Genomic DNA, 14,749 nt, shown 5'->3' with positions numbered 1-14,749 from the left:
CTTAACAGATGTCAGGCCGCATTATTGACTATCATTCTGAGGTCTGGACAGAGAAAAGCTGTTTAAGTGTGTTAGGCTTACATGGGAATGTGTTAAAAACACAATCTAAGGATTGAGGTTTCAATCAATTAAAAACAATTTAAAGGTGTAGCATTTTAAACATCTCTACATTGGTAATGCAACTGAGTGTACCTTGAATAAATAAGACCACAACTGAGATAACTAACATAACTGAGATTCCCTGTAACCTGTTAAGTAGTTTTCTCTTTCACATTATGAAAAGAAATGAAACTCTAAGAGGCTTTGACCCCTCTATATGTAAAAAATGAGTCTCTCAGCATTTTCTGTCACAAAACATCACAAGTTCAATTACAGTATTACAATTACTATATCTACTTTTCAATAGCAAAATACCATATGTATCAACTTTGATTGAGATATAATAGAAAAATAATTCCCATTCAGCATGGACTGTGGTTGGGAGTAACACCAGTTTGTGTGTGTATATATACAGTATTTAAGGTATGTGTGTATGAAGTCTTGCTGATGCATGCAGATGCACAGTAAAGAGAGTCAATATCTGCTTAACAAGCATGTCATCAAGAAAAAAGGCTGACCTCTGATTAATTTGTAGCACCGCTCAGTCTCTCTTCATACTATATTTACTTTGACAAATGCAGCTCAGTCAGGGAGAAAATGGAAAGTTAATGGAAAATTAATTTGGTTGCATGTGTGAGCACAAGCGTGGTGGGTGTGGTGTTTGTGATAAATCAAAGTTGTGGTGTTTGATGTGCTGTTAGCATTAAAGATTGCACTAACAAGCACCGTCTGTAAGATGTGAGGCTTTAATTATCAGATGAAGCCTAGGAGTTTAAAAAGTTTAAAAAGCTTTAGTTTAAAAAATTGCTCATTTTTGCTTCAACTGTCCATAAGTAAGTATTCCAGTAATATACTCAGTTTCCAATAACAATTAGTAGAGATGGAATTTTGAGTTACTTTGCAACAATGATGTAGTAATCTGGAAGAAACTACCATCTTTTTACCAGGTAATGTTTGCATTTGCTTTGCATTTTTCAAAGAGCATCAGAAATGGGTTATTTTCCATTTTCCATTTCTGGTTCAAAGGAACAATACACCTATTTTACACATGAGGATTAATTCATTTGTCATTAGAATGACTTGGCCTGTGAAAACATTTGCATAATCTTGGAGGCGGTGTTCTAAAGTCAAAAAATGTCCTCTGCTTGGGTTTGAAGACTACAAATTTTCAAACAAAAAGTTGCAAACAGATGTGGAGATGTGGGTGTTAACCCGGCACAGGGGTTATGGTGAAAAGGGAGATTCTTGACGGCGGCTACAACCTGCAAGGCAAGGATCACATGACCAATGGGGGTAGTCAAGCTAGCACTACTGCTAGCAAGTTAATCTGTTAGGATGTTTACTGCTAGTTGATCACTATTGGATGTATTGATGCCACAATGGGTGTGGGTTTGACGATGAATGTTTTCAATTGGAAAAATAAACATATTTCTAATGTGTACTGATTACTCAAAAAAAACATTCATTATGTATTAATTACAGTGGCATTGTGGTGTGTGAGGTGCTGGAAGGCTTAAGATGGGCAACAGAGCCAAGGATGTGATGAAAATTCTGTGATGCTAGAAATGAGTGAGTTTTTAAAGGGTCCCTAAATCTGAGCTTTGATTCCTTCAAATGATGTACCGCAGTCACACAGTATCAGGGACAATGTTGTGTTGTACTCCAGGTGAGGTGAAACACTGAAACTGAGCGCTCCTCAGCACACTGATATATTACATACTTTGAAAAGAGTAAAACATTATCACTATAAAAGTGTTTTTACTAACATAAGAATAGTGTATTATTATATAGCTAAGAAAACATACAGTATCATTTACTTTCTACAGATAAACAAATGGGTTAATACACCGGGGTAAGGTCTTTGTAAGGTACAACATGTCGATTAATTGGATGTCATTCAGTACCTGGCTGAATGTTTCACCTCTCTTTCCTCCCCTCTTGGGTCAAAGCACAGTGAGTGCTCCATTTAATTGAAAGAAAAGAACACAATGAAAAAGACAGGGAAAAGAACAGAGGTGCTGACCTAGACCACCAGCTGCAATGACCCTTCCTCCCAGGCATCCTGCCACAAAGTCAGCCCTCTTCTCCCTCATTCTGGACATTCGGCTGGGTTTGATCCAGATACCTGTCAGAGGTGAGAAAACAGTTAACCACAACAGTAAATGGAAGTTTCTTATTCTGAAGGTTTTTTTTAAAAAGAAAAATAACTAAAACATATCAAAACATGATGTTTGACTCAAATGTCACACCTGCATGTGACATTTTATTCCAAAATCGTGGGCATTAGTCTACTGCTATATTTGCTCCTCTTTAGCCACCAGAGCATTAGTGAGGCCCAATATTAATGTTGGATGATAAGGCCTGGTTCACAGTCCTCTCTCCAGTTTGTTTCAAAGGTGTTCAATGGGGTTGGGGTCAGGGCTGTCCAGTTAGGTTTGTCCACACTAAACTCATAAAACTCTTATAACATAAACTCTTTATAGATCTGGCTTTATACATAGGGACACTGTCATGTTGAAATAGGGAAGTTCTTTCCCCAAACCAGGCACAATATTATCTAAAATATCACTGTCTGCTGTAGCACTAAGATCTTATTTCATTAGAACTATAGAACCTATCCAACACAAAAGTGCAAACATTGTCTGACAAAGCTCATGTACCACATGGTTTGTATACAGTGTGATAGGCTTTCAAACTGTAAATAAGAGCGAAACCAAGCAAACTGCTCTACTTAACTGAAATTTGCATATGCTCTATTTACTCCAAAAACAAAACTACAGTCAATTCATTTAAAGTAATCATACAACATTTGAGGAAATACACTGATCTGTCTCCTTACCAAGACTTAGATGAGAAGATCAATTCCTCTGTCATGTCTATACACTAGATATAAGGCTGCATTCAGTGGGTAATTAGCATAACTTGGCATAAAAACTAGAAACAGTTAGCCTGAGCAAAAAATGAAATAAGCCTTTAAGGCTCATTTCCCACGTGTTTCCAGTCATTATGCTATGCTAAGCTAATTGCTGACACCAGGCTCTAGCTTCATATTTGGCCATAAGAGTGGTGCTGATCCTCTCACATGACTCCTGGCAAGAAAGGGAGTAAAACTAATTGCATGTGCAAGAATATACTCTGTGACTTTTTTAACAACTTTGTCATCATTTTTCCTAGTAAATGCAAAGTTGGTGTTCCTTACTTTGTCTTAATTACTGCTGTTATGTTTGAACACTGCCTAGATCTGCCATCCACTTGTGGGGATTGTGGTCATGAATCGTATGTTTTCACTCATAGCTGACACATGGGCATTCATTTGTAGTTATTTTTAGGTAAAGGAAGAGGAAAGAATGGAATAAAAGACAGTTTCTCTGGTTCTGCTGCAACAATATACTTTTTCAGTTAACCATTGTGAGTATGACAGTGTTATAGGAGTGCAATGCTAAATCGGTGGAGTACCCTGATGTTACTACACATTATTACACTACACACTGATCAGCCACAACATTGACAGATGAAGTGAATAGCACTGATCATCTCATTACAATGCAACGTTCTGCAGGGAAACACTGGATCCTGGCATTCATCTAGATGTCACTTGAAACGTACCACTCACCAAAACATTGTTGCCAGCCAAGCACACACACACATTGCAATGTTATTCACTTTATAATTCAGTGGTTTTATTCTTGTGGCTGATCAGTGTTAAGTTTAAGTTACAGTTTGACCAGATGATAGCACTAACCAAACAGTCAGGGGAACCATCCATGCAATTGTTATTGAGATATTTCAGACCAGTGTATCGACACCTGGCATCGGCTCGACATCAGCCTGGCACCTATGATCAGACTATCACACAATTCATAGAAAAAGACATCAATGTATTCCCAGAACTGCACCAAGGTAAAAGTACAGTGACTGAGAATTACAACCTGAACCCTCATCCTCTCTTCTGCCTCCCCAACATTCTGTGATAAGAAGCAGATACACTCTTCCTCCCAAGCCAGGGTCAAAGGTCAAATGGCCCATTCAGAAGAGACAATTCTAATGGACCACGTTTCATCAGGAACTTATAAATAAACACTCTCCAAATCTTCATTCTGTGCAACAAACTTGCTTGTAAGTAATAAGGATGAAAATCTGAATTTTTTACGATATTGCTAAGCTAAGATAATAATGTGAGGAATTAATTCAAACATCTGTCCATGGAACCATATTGCCATCTATTGATCATGTCTATTTATTCTTTTGCAGTTAATCAGCAATTAAACATTCAACTGTTACTTTATCAAGAGAGTAACCTGAAAAAGAAACTATGCAGATTGGACTCTCTCAGATCCACAGACCTAACTAGGTCCTGAATCCTCCTTGTTTATCCTTCTCTGCACCAGACATCTGCTCGTAAATTACCTCACATTCTTTAAGTATTACCAGTACCAAGTTGTATCTGGTACAATGTCTTAATTGATCATGGTGGTAGGCAAATATATGCACAGGTATTCCAGATTAATAATTAAGATATCATATTTTGTTCTACTTGAGATAGCTCCAACCTACACAGCCACTTTCTGTGGACTTTAATTTTCTATGTTCCTTTGTTCTCTTTCCACCACGTGCTCCGCAAGTAACATTTTCTGTCAAGTGACTTTCTCTATTTCTTTAAGCCAAGCAATGTCAAGTTAAGCCAAAGGAACAAAAGTATCTGAATACTATACTTACTTATTTTTGATAATCCCACGTTTTTATTCTGAAGATTTTTGACACGTCTGGCCGACACCAGCCTCCTCTAAAGTTATCCAGAAAACGTTAAGTAGGCTACGTAAGACCTTATTTTTCCTCAACACACAAGAGAGGCCCACAGATTAGATGACCATCTGCAAAGAAATCTGCAAGAAACTAAGTTTGCTGAGAAAGAAAGTCTGTGAGTAAACTCAACTAAACCTGAACTGCTGAGACACCGGCAGAATCCGTCACTGTGTTAACTGGAGACACGGCCTCTGGGAGAAGCCACCTGGATCCTGTGTTTCCATGGTTACCACCACAACCTCAGCCGCCCGGATTCCAGCCAAGGCTATAGCTGCCACAACTCACAGTAGGCCGGTCTTAACATTCTGCTTGTGACAAGAGTTGATGATAAAATAAGTAAACTCAAAATTCTGCTAAGAAATTCTGTACGATTATAATTACAGACTAAACTGATTTGCCTCCACCAGATCACTCTTCATTTTACCTGCTGTTAGTTCACCATACTAATTTGATCATCCTTACACCTCTGTTTTATTTTTATTTCACATGTTTTTACTCTATATCTATTATTCACTTTAGTAATCAATAAATCGTAAATACACCCAGCAGTTTTGTGTGTTTCTTTGCAATGTTGAGCCAGATCCCTTGATCAAGAAATCACAAACTTAGATATCAGACTGATTAAAATTTACGGTGTGGATATTAATGCAGAATATTGATATAAAAATTAATATCCCTAATTTCTGTCAATGAGTGTAAATTGGATTTTCCAATGATTATTTTGTGCATCTATGCAGCACCAGTGATGGACCAACTGACTCCCAATGCCATCACCAGAGACCAGAGTGGGGTTAAGATGCCTTACTGAGTAAAATCTATCAAAACTGACCACCAGTTACATCCGTCAGCTGCAGGCATTGTATCATATTGTGGTTGTGTACCATTGCAGGACAGAGTTCTCAATTCACCAGCTGATCCTTCCTCTAACTGTCAAATAGTGTACATTCATGAGCTCTTGAAAGTGACCGAAAAGTAAATACAAGTGGATAGAACCCAAGCTCCTCAGGGTGGCGGCATCACTCTGATGGGGTGAGGAGTTCAACAACTCCACAGAACCTCAGTCAAGTTGCTACTCCCCCACACTGAGACAAGCAGGCTGGTCTGGTTGCCTTCCTGTGGAGGTGTTACTGGAACAAATGGCACCCTGGAGAAATCCAAGAAACACTTAGAGGAAGTGGTAAAGGACATTTCCTGGAGGTAAAGGGGTGTCTCGTCTGCTCACCCTGCCACCTCAGCTACACTGCCTGGGGTAAGCAGCCATGACAATCGATAAAGGTATCGATCGATGATGGATAGGTGGATGGGTGAACATATGAATTGTCATTTGACAACACAATAAGCTTAGTTTCACATTGTCTCACAGGTGCAGGCCACTAAATGGTCACTGGAGAGCAGTTATCTCATCTAACAGAAGGTTGTTTGTAAGTGTACTTCTACTGCAGCCAAGTCTCCCAGCACTGAGGAAACACTGCCAATTAAAACTTGCCAACACTGAGTGTGACAATGACTAGAGAGAAAGATCACTGTAAAATTAGTTCTACAAAACAATTGCTGAAGTCGTTAAGAGGCAGGTGCTTCTGTCCTCTGAACTTTCATGCATTCATATTCCTGATACTTTTCTGTTTACAGGAATTTCTGAACTGCTGTTCAAATTTGCTGTGCATCACTGCCCAAGAGAATTAAAAGAAAACATCACTTTGGTGGAAAATTCATTTTAAAATTTCTCTTAGAAATAATGGGAGTAATGGGAAAACAGGGTAAGAGGATGAAAAAATAAGCTCTCAAGAAACGAAGGAATCAACACATTTTCAAAGATGTCCAGAAGCTAGATGCATTTAGTACATTTGATTCTTGGTAAACACTGAAAGGCTAGGGTAGAGGAGAGGACAGGACAGGACAGGAGAGGGATATTTTTGAGATAACACAAATGTGTTGCAGTGCTGCTGTAGGGAAGTAATGGCAGAGATGCAGAGCAGCTAAATGGTAATCTCTGAGTCAGAGGAGGGGCAGTCAGAGCTACCAGCAGCTCACTAATAGATATGCTGGCTGCAACAGATCAGCTATTCAGCTGTGGAAAATGGAAAGGCCAGATAACATGCAAATGTAGCACAGATATACGAGAGAAGAGGAGTGGGGAGCTGAGCTTTCAACAGACATGCAAGCTCAACTTTTACTGTTTTCCTCTTCAGCCAGAAACACCCATGACTGTGTTGTTGTCTCAGTGTCTAACGCTATCTCTGTATTCAGCTCAGCCTCTGCACTCCTTCTCTGATGGACTGATAAGTGTGTGCCTGTGTGTGTGTGTGTGTGTGTGTGTGTGTGTGTGTGTGTGTGTGTGTTTATTTTTCATGAAGATGAAGCTATACTAGCATGGACCAGTGATGCATTAATTGTTCATTAGTCTTTGAATTTAACTTCTTAATGATGAATGTTAGACAGATGTGTTAGATGTTTTCAAACCACACTGCCATAGACTGTCTGAACCCAGAACCTTCTTGCTGTGAGGCAACAGTGCTCTTTCAATATATCAAGCTTCCTTGCACCACATCACCTCCATCAAGTGAAGGTGGGTGAAAGAGAATCGGTGTGTGTGTGTAGAAAACAAGTGGTGTATGTGTGTGTTGTCACAGAGTAGTCTGTCACGTGTATTCTCACACGCAGCCTCACAAAGCTTGTCAAGCAGAAAGCTACCAAAGTGACGGAGCCATTCTCCCATACAAAAGGGAAAACTCAAAAGCAGTATTTTTCACTGCCGCTTTAACCAATTGGAAGACAAATGAGCCACTTTGAGGAGTGAACGCTGGTATTTGTCAGCACAATTAATTAATTTTATTGCCCTAGCCAGCTACTTTTGGGCAAAAGGAATGAACAGGCCATAATTTAATAGCTGACATTCCACTTGTTCTTGCTGGACCAACTGACTGCCTGGACTGCACACAGACAGACATGCTTACACACACATTGTCTATGGTGGTGTAGGAGGGAGGGTGAGTGACGGGTGGGCAGATATCTGTCTGGTGGACTCAGCTGGAGGAGAGGAGAGTGTGTTTATTTAAAGCTCAGAATCAATCCTCTGCCTTCTCCTGTTTTGCCCTTCCAGACACCAGCACCTCACTCTGGGCGCAATTTCACCAGTGCATACAGAAACTGTACAACAGCACACCTGCATACACACACACACACACACACACACTCTAAATCTGCCCAATGGAAGGATACAATTACACTCCACCTCGCCCCATTTCCAAATGTCATCACTATGTAGAAGATATTGGCAACGAAATGAGGTAATAATGGTAGCAGACCCTCTCACAGATCGTATTCTGATAGATGGCCAAAAATGGATTGAATATTTCAGGCAGACATCAAACTGCTACACCACAGGTGATCTCAATTCACAAGCTCACCAGACACCAGTTAGCAGATGTTCATTTCTTTCATAAAATCAGAGAAATGTTAGCTAACATAAACATGTTTGGAGTTAAGACAGTTTGTTTTCCTTTTCAGATGACTGAAATTTGAAAGGAATATTCAATTTTAAGGTATATGGTCCAACAAAGCTAAAACACAGTAATTACATGTTTGGTAATTGTGATGAGACCAGAATCTGACCTCTTGAAACCTGTTTTGCAAATATTACACAATAGAAATATATAATTCCTGTAAAAACAGCATTTCAAATTTAACCACAAAACAGACCTGAAGACCAGGCTATGAGAGGGGAAAGTATCCAGATTATTTAAGTGAAAGTAATACTGTATTATGCAGAAGTCCTGCATTAAAATGTTACTTAAGTTGAAGTATGTAACATTTTTGTTTTATATGCAGTTAGATAGATTGGTCTCATCATGTTTTTTATATAAAATTTTAATTTATAAAGTTAATATGAACTAAAACTGCCAAATAAATGTACTGGACTAAAAAGTACAATATTTCCCTCTATACTATAGTGAAGTAGAAGTGGAAAGATACAAAAAAATGGACAATACAGCACACTTATCTCAATTGTATTTGAGTTAACGTATTGTAATTAGTTACCACTGAGACCACTGCTACATTGAGGTTTAGTTGAAGCTAAATAATAATAATAAATGATGAACATCATCATAACATCTTGGTAATTCAGTTTGTTATTCCTTATACAGTATCTGCCACCTCAGCTTATAGCTCAAAGTTAATTAATTAATTAATTTGGTGTGGTTAAATTACCTTTGAATCACACATTGAAATGTATTAATTTGTTGATACATTTTCTATCAATTGAAGAACAATAATATGGACAAGAAAGCTGGAAGAACACCCTTTGTTTGTAGGTACTGCATGTCTTCTGTAAAGTTCTGCAAAGGTTGACCAAAGGCAGAGTGTAGTATCCACATTTTTAGGTAACATGTATGTTAGCAGTGCCACATATTTTTCATAAAAATAGAATGTCTACCATTTACAAAAGCTGTCATAGTGATAACCATTATAATGGAATATTACTAGGTTTGGTTTTTATCTATTATAAAACACATTTCCTTTTTGGATGTCCCTAAATTCCATTTATGAAAAAGTACAATCCAAGCTGAAGTGAAAAATTATACACATTATGAGGATACTATTTCACATTATCTCATCTAGAATGCAATATTACCATTAAGATAGTCTGCAACAGTATCACCACTCAGACATAAACACTAAACAATGATCTCAGAATGTGAATCATCACTGAGTGTTACAGAAGAGAAATGATCTTAATATATCCAAGGTGTTGAAGTTGATCACTGTCAGAAGTGTTTTGTTGTCTCTACATGCTCAGCTTAGTTACATCAAGGTCTACACTGTGTATAGCGATGCTGTGTTGTTCCCATATGGTCGAGTACATCTGCATCTGCTGGCTGACAAGACTGACGATGAATCCACACTAGCCTGTACAGGTAGGATGAGATTTCATCAGTGTGAAAAAGATGGAGGCTGCTATTGAGGTGCTAGCAGTCATTAAACAAGCAACAAGCAAACTGAAACCAAACAGAATGCACCCACATGCAAACAAGCTGTTGTCGATTAATATAGTGTAATCAGCTGTCAGGAAGGCAAACAAGCAGTCAGGTTGAAGGCCAATCACATTGACTCAAGTTAGTGTGAAAAGTAGAAATGCTACAGTGATAAAAGCATGGCCACATTTTAATTAAAAAACAATAACACTGGAGTAATAGCAGTTACCATTAAGAATGGCAATCAGTGCAAGTGATGCTGAGGAATGCAGATTTTTCGTAACCCTTCAGCAGTTTTCCTGCTTTTCAGTGGAGCACATTTTAAGCCATCCTTTTTTGATTTTCATTTTCACATACTACATACTACATAGCTTTTTTAAAATTTCTGTTTCACCATTTTTAAAAATTGTATTCAGTCACTGAAATTGAAGTTGAGTGCTTATTTTTTTTATGTAGAATGTTTCATTTATTGTGTTTTAGACAACTGACTTGTCCATAAAGAGATTTGTCAGAAATGTTTCTCTTTTAATTCACCTGAATGAAGACAAATCATTCAGATGCATCTCAACCATTAGGTAAAGGTCATAATAAAAACTGTGTGGTTAGTTGAAAAAGTTTTTGAAAACATTATTTTTATGTTACTCCCCAAAGGAGCTAAGATATGCAAAAAACATATCTTCCATGGCTTTATACAGGTAAATCCACCAGCCATTACCCATGTCTCAGCAGATCTTTTTAACGCTCTGTTGAATCACACGTTTCATGCTGCTATAAAAAGCCTTCAAAACTCTCTTTGTCTTGCCTGTTCTTTCCTCGCTTAACTAGATTTTCTGCTGGATCCACTGGTGCAACATAAAGCCTTTAAAAGTCTCTCCCCCTCTTTCTTTATCTGGCTCTCTGATTGTGAGTATTTATTCCCCTCTTCTCTCCAACTGCATTTGCATCCCGGACAGACAGATAATCATATTCACTCACTGAGTTACACACACACACGCACATGCATGCACACACACTCATGAATGTACAGCCTGAGGCAGCTGCTGCAGTCCAGGTTTGATTAATAGCACTCTACTATTGATTACAAGGATCAATGCAGTAATCCACATGTCTTATGAGGATTGAGAGGATGTGCAAAGCAATCAGGAGAAACAATACAGCCTACAGGACTTAGGAAACTTCCTGTGAGTGCAGAGGTAAGAGTATGTGTTCATTCATAATATGAAGAACAGGCAAACACCTCCACACCACGGATAGCTCTGGATGAAGAGGAAGGACAGCTGCCGTAGCTGAATGTGAGCCTGGTGAATGAAGGAAGATAGTGCTTAGCTCATTTTGGAGCTGATCCTGGACAAAGCGATTATTGCAGCTCAGTCTTATCCAAGAGGGCTTTAGGGGACACTGAGGAGCAGAATGGTGATGGGCAGAAGAAACAAGCTGCAGGTTTCAACTATAGGTCCACTAATGAGCCCCCATGGCCTCTCAGTAATCCTATAAATATTCATACTTAGTGGGTGGGCCTTCAACCTGATGTAGGCTTTAATCAGTTCTAGAGTCATAACCATATCATGCATCCTGACACTTCTGAACCACTAACAGATCAGCTAATCTTCCCACGAATAGTAATTCCTCTCCACTCATGCCTTTGCTCATGTGGCTGGTGTGTGCAAGAAGAGAATACTGTGAATGACCTTCCAGAGTACATACATGCACAAATCAATCAGTTAGTCAGCTGCTGGACAGAACATGAAAATCCACCCACTGAAAGCAGAGCCCAAGCCAATACAGAACATTCATCTAGAAATATCACATCTGGGTGTTGATGGTTATATAAACCTGGACTTTGAAAACACTGATCTGCAGCAAGTAGTGTGATGTACTGTAAGTACATAACAGAGCTACTGCAGATACTTCACATCTCATGGTGCCCTGCTTGAGAAAACCACATGAAAACTACTGCTCTTTTGCAATAATTACACGAACATTATGAAGAGCTTTTTTTTTGTTTGTTTGTTTTTGTAAGAAATGAGTGGTAAATAAACAACTTTAAATTCTAATATGAAATATTATCAATGTATCACTACAAATGAACTACAGCAGATGCAAGAGGCAACTTTTTAATGCCTCTAAGCTGGTGGAGGCATGAAAGAATGTCTTCACACAAACAGGATGAACTGATAAGATTTTGGTAGTCTAAGGTGAAGGTCACTGTGACCTCACAAAACAAAGAATTCATTTGCTAATTACAACAAAATACACTTAATACCGTTTTATCAAATTCTGTCAAAGTCTTCCTTTAAGGTATTATATGAGTCTGGACCAACATGGATGTCAACTGCACCTTGACTGGTTGGTGGAGGCATACCATTGCAAGGCGGTAATTCTAGTTGTGTGTATATCTGTGAGGCAACAACCATTTACTAAAGTCCAGTTCAGTTTTCTTTTTTCTTTTTGGGCTCAGGTTGGAAAAAAGACAAAGTGTAGTCAATGTGTCGCATTAGCCTTTCAACCTAGCAGTAAGTAAAGGATGAAATAAAGAAAAAACTGAAAATGGTTACTTGGAGTTACTTCTAGTCCCCAGTGATTTGGGGAAGACCACTGCAATGTGGAAATTTTATGAGTTTATTGGAACAAATTATAAAAATCTCCACCCTTCCCCCATGACTCCAGCTCTTAAAGATCATGATTATGCCTCTAGAAAGTTCTGTTCTGAATTAACAAACTCCAGTCTCTAGCGTGGCAGTTTAGTTCTTTACAGACATATCAGACATAGGGTTAGTAAAGCAGATCATTCATGATTTTGACATGTTATAGTTTACATGCTACCTGAGGTTTTCAGATGAAGTCTTAATTATTCCTATGGGGACACTGTGTCTTTGCAACAGTAAAGAACTATAAGCATTACAGTGGGACTGAGGAAAAGAGATGCATTTCAAAACAATGAATCATTACCTGCAACATCTATTCTCTGTATTCATCTGCAGGAATCATCATTTTTTCATATAATTTCATTGCTTTTGCTCACATAAAAAAGAATGTTTGTACAGTGAGATCAAGGACTACCAATGAGAGTTCAGAGAGGTCCATCTTTTTATTATGAATGACACACTTTGGCCTGTCTCTCATCCACTTTACCCCTTGACTATCACCCATTTATGCAGCTTTGTTTCACCATCAAAAGATATGTTGGAAGGAAAGAGCTGTACAAGAGTGCACAGTTTCCAAAACAGCACAAAAAAAAACAAGGGAAAAAAAGAAAAAGAAAGCAGGAAAGAATCCAATAGCTAGTATCCAAACATCAAATCTTGAAATCATTTCACAGAGTAGCAAAGAGAAGACATGCAGGGGAGAGTGTAAACATGACAGAGATGATTCAGAGAGAGAAAAACAGATCTTTGGTTCTGGAGGTCTGACAGCAGCTGATGGGTTTTGAGTCATCGCTCAACACCTCTGCGGTCCCCCCTCCAGAGAGGAAGAGTATCACTGATTTGCACACTGTAATTATTCTGTAGACAGTGCTTTAATAGAAAGAGATGTAATCAGCAGGAAGCCTAACAAATCTGTTTGAAAGTCTATGCAATCACAGGATAATACCAGATTCAACACTAGCTGAATAAGAAAAGCAGAGATGACAGCTGTTGTTTTAAAGCCACCGTGGATTGTAATGAAAAAATGGAGATGATATTCTGTCTCTCTACCTCTTCTTGTCTCAGTTTCACTCTAAAATCTGCTTACTTACTCTCTGACTGTTTCTGAAGGTCTGTCACATAAATGCTTGTATCTATTTTTCTCTCTCTCTCTATCTCACCTCCTTTTTTCAAAGACTCCCTCACACCTCCACCCAACAGCGTGACCAAGACAATGTGGATAAAGCTGAATGCAACTCAGTTACTGTGTAAACAACCCACAGGGGCCAGTTAAGACTACAGTGAAACTGTGCAATGGTGCAATAAACCTGGATACTGTCCATGTCACATTGTGGCTGCCCCTGAGATTGTTGCATTGCAGTGGACCAAAATGACCAAAAACTATATCTTTCACATACTTGTAGTATCATTCAGCCAGCAGATAATTTTGGTTTTACTTTTCCAGGTTTTGAGATATTCGTCTCAGAGATTTCTGCTCCCATCCCAATACAACAAAAGTGGGGGTAGGGGGCATTGTCCCAGCTGACAATGATACCCTGTACAGATCGCCAGTGCATTGCAGGGCCAACATATATAAACAGACAACCATTCACACCCATAAGCAATTAAGACTCACCACTCCACACAGAAAAGCCCCGGGTGACCTGAGCTCAAACCCGGAACCTTCTTGCCGTGAGGCAACAGTGCTAACCACTGCACTGCCACCTGCTATGACAGCAAAGATAAGCAAATGAACACGACATAATCTAGTGACATCTAGCATCTTTTTGAGTAGGCTTTACCTACTTTCCAATTGAAAATAGTTGGCAACATTGCAACCAACACAAAGTGTCTTGGTGATGTGTTGGGTCACCGCATGTTGGTCAAACAGCTTAAGTGCGACCTTGGCATTGATTCTACAAGCCTCTGGAGTTCAGCTGGAGGGATAGACACCATTCCTCCAAAAGATGTTCCCTCATTTGGTGTTTTGATCAGTACAAAATCTCCCATAGGTGTTCAGTGGGTTGAGCTCTGTTGACTGCAAAGGCCATAGCATATGAATTACATAATTTTCATACTCATCAAACCATGCAGTGACACGTGCCCTATGGATGGGGGCACTGACATTGTGTTCCTCTACACATTTTTCCTTTGTCACCTGTCTGTAGGTGTAAGTTCACTTACCAGAAACTAGCTAGCTTATACTTTATTTGCCATGCCACTGCTGTCTTGTTTTATTGTCTATTAATG

At 38.9% G+C, this 14,749-nt stretch overlaps 1 protein-coding gene across 1 annotated transcript in view; it reads right to left on the bottom strand.

The window, feature by feature from the left end:
• LOC108884678 (kelch domain-containing protein 8B) overlaps nucleotides 1–14,749 on the bottom strand; it is a 158,153-nt gene that overhangs the window by 16,396 nt on the left and 127,008 nt on the right. The window contains exon 5 of the mRNA XM_051071036.1: nucleotides 2,123–2,224. Within this exon, the coding sequence (XP_050926993.1) occupies nucleotides 2,123–2,224 (102 nt within the window). The remainder of the gene's footprint in view (nucleotides 1–2,122; nucleotides 2,225–14,749) is intronic.

The sequence above is a fragment of the Lates calcarifer genome, linkage group LG6, assembly GCF_001640805.2.
Source record: "Lates calcarifer isolate ASB-BC8 linkage group LG6, TLL_Latcal_v3, whole genome shotgun sequence".
In the NCBI taxonomy this organism is placed as follows: Eukaryota; Metazoa; Chordata; class Actinopteri; family Centropomidae; genus Lates; species Lates calcarifer.
Note: the sequence above shows the minus strand (reverse complement) of the source record. Positions and strands in the feature narration are given on the sequence as shown.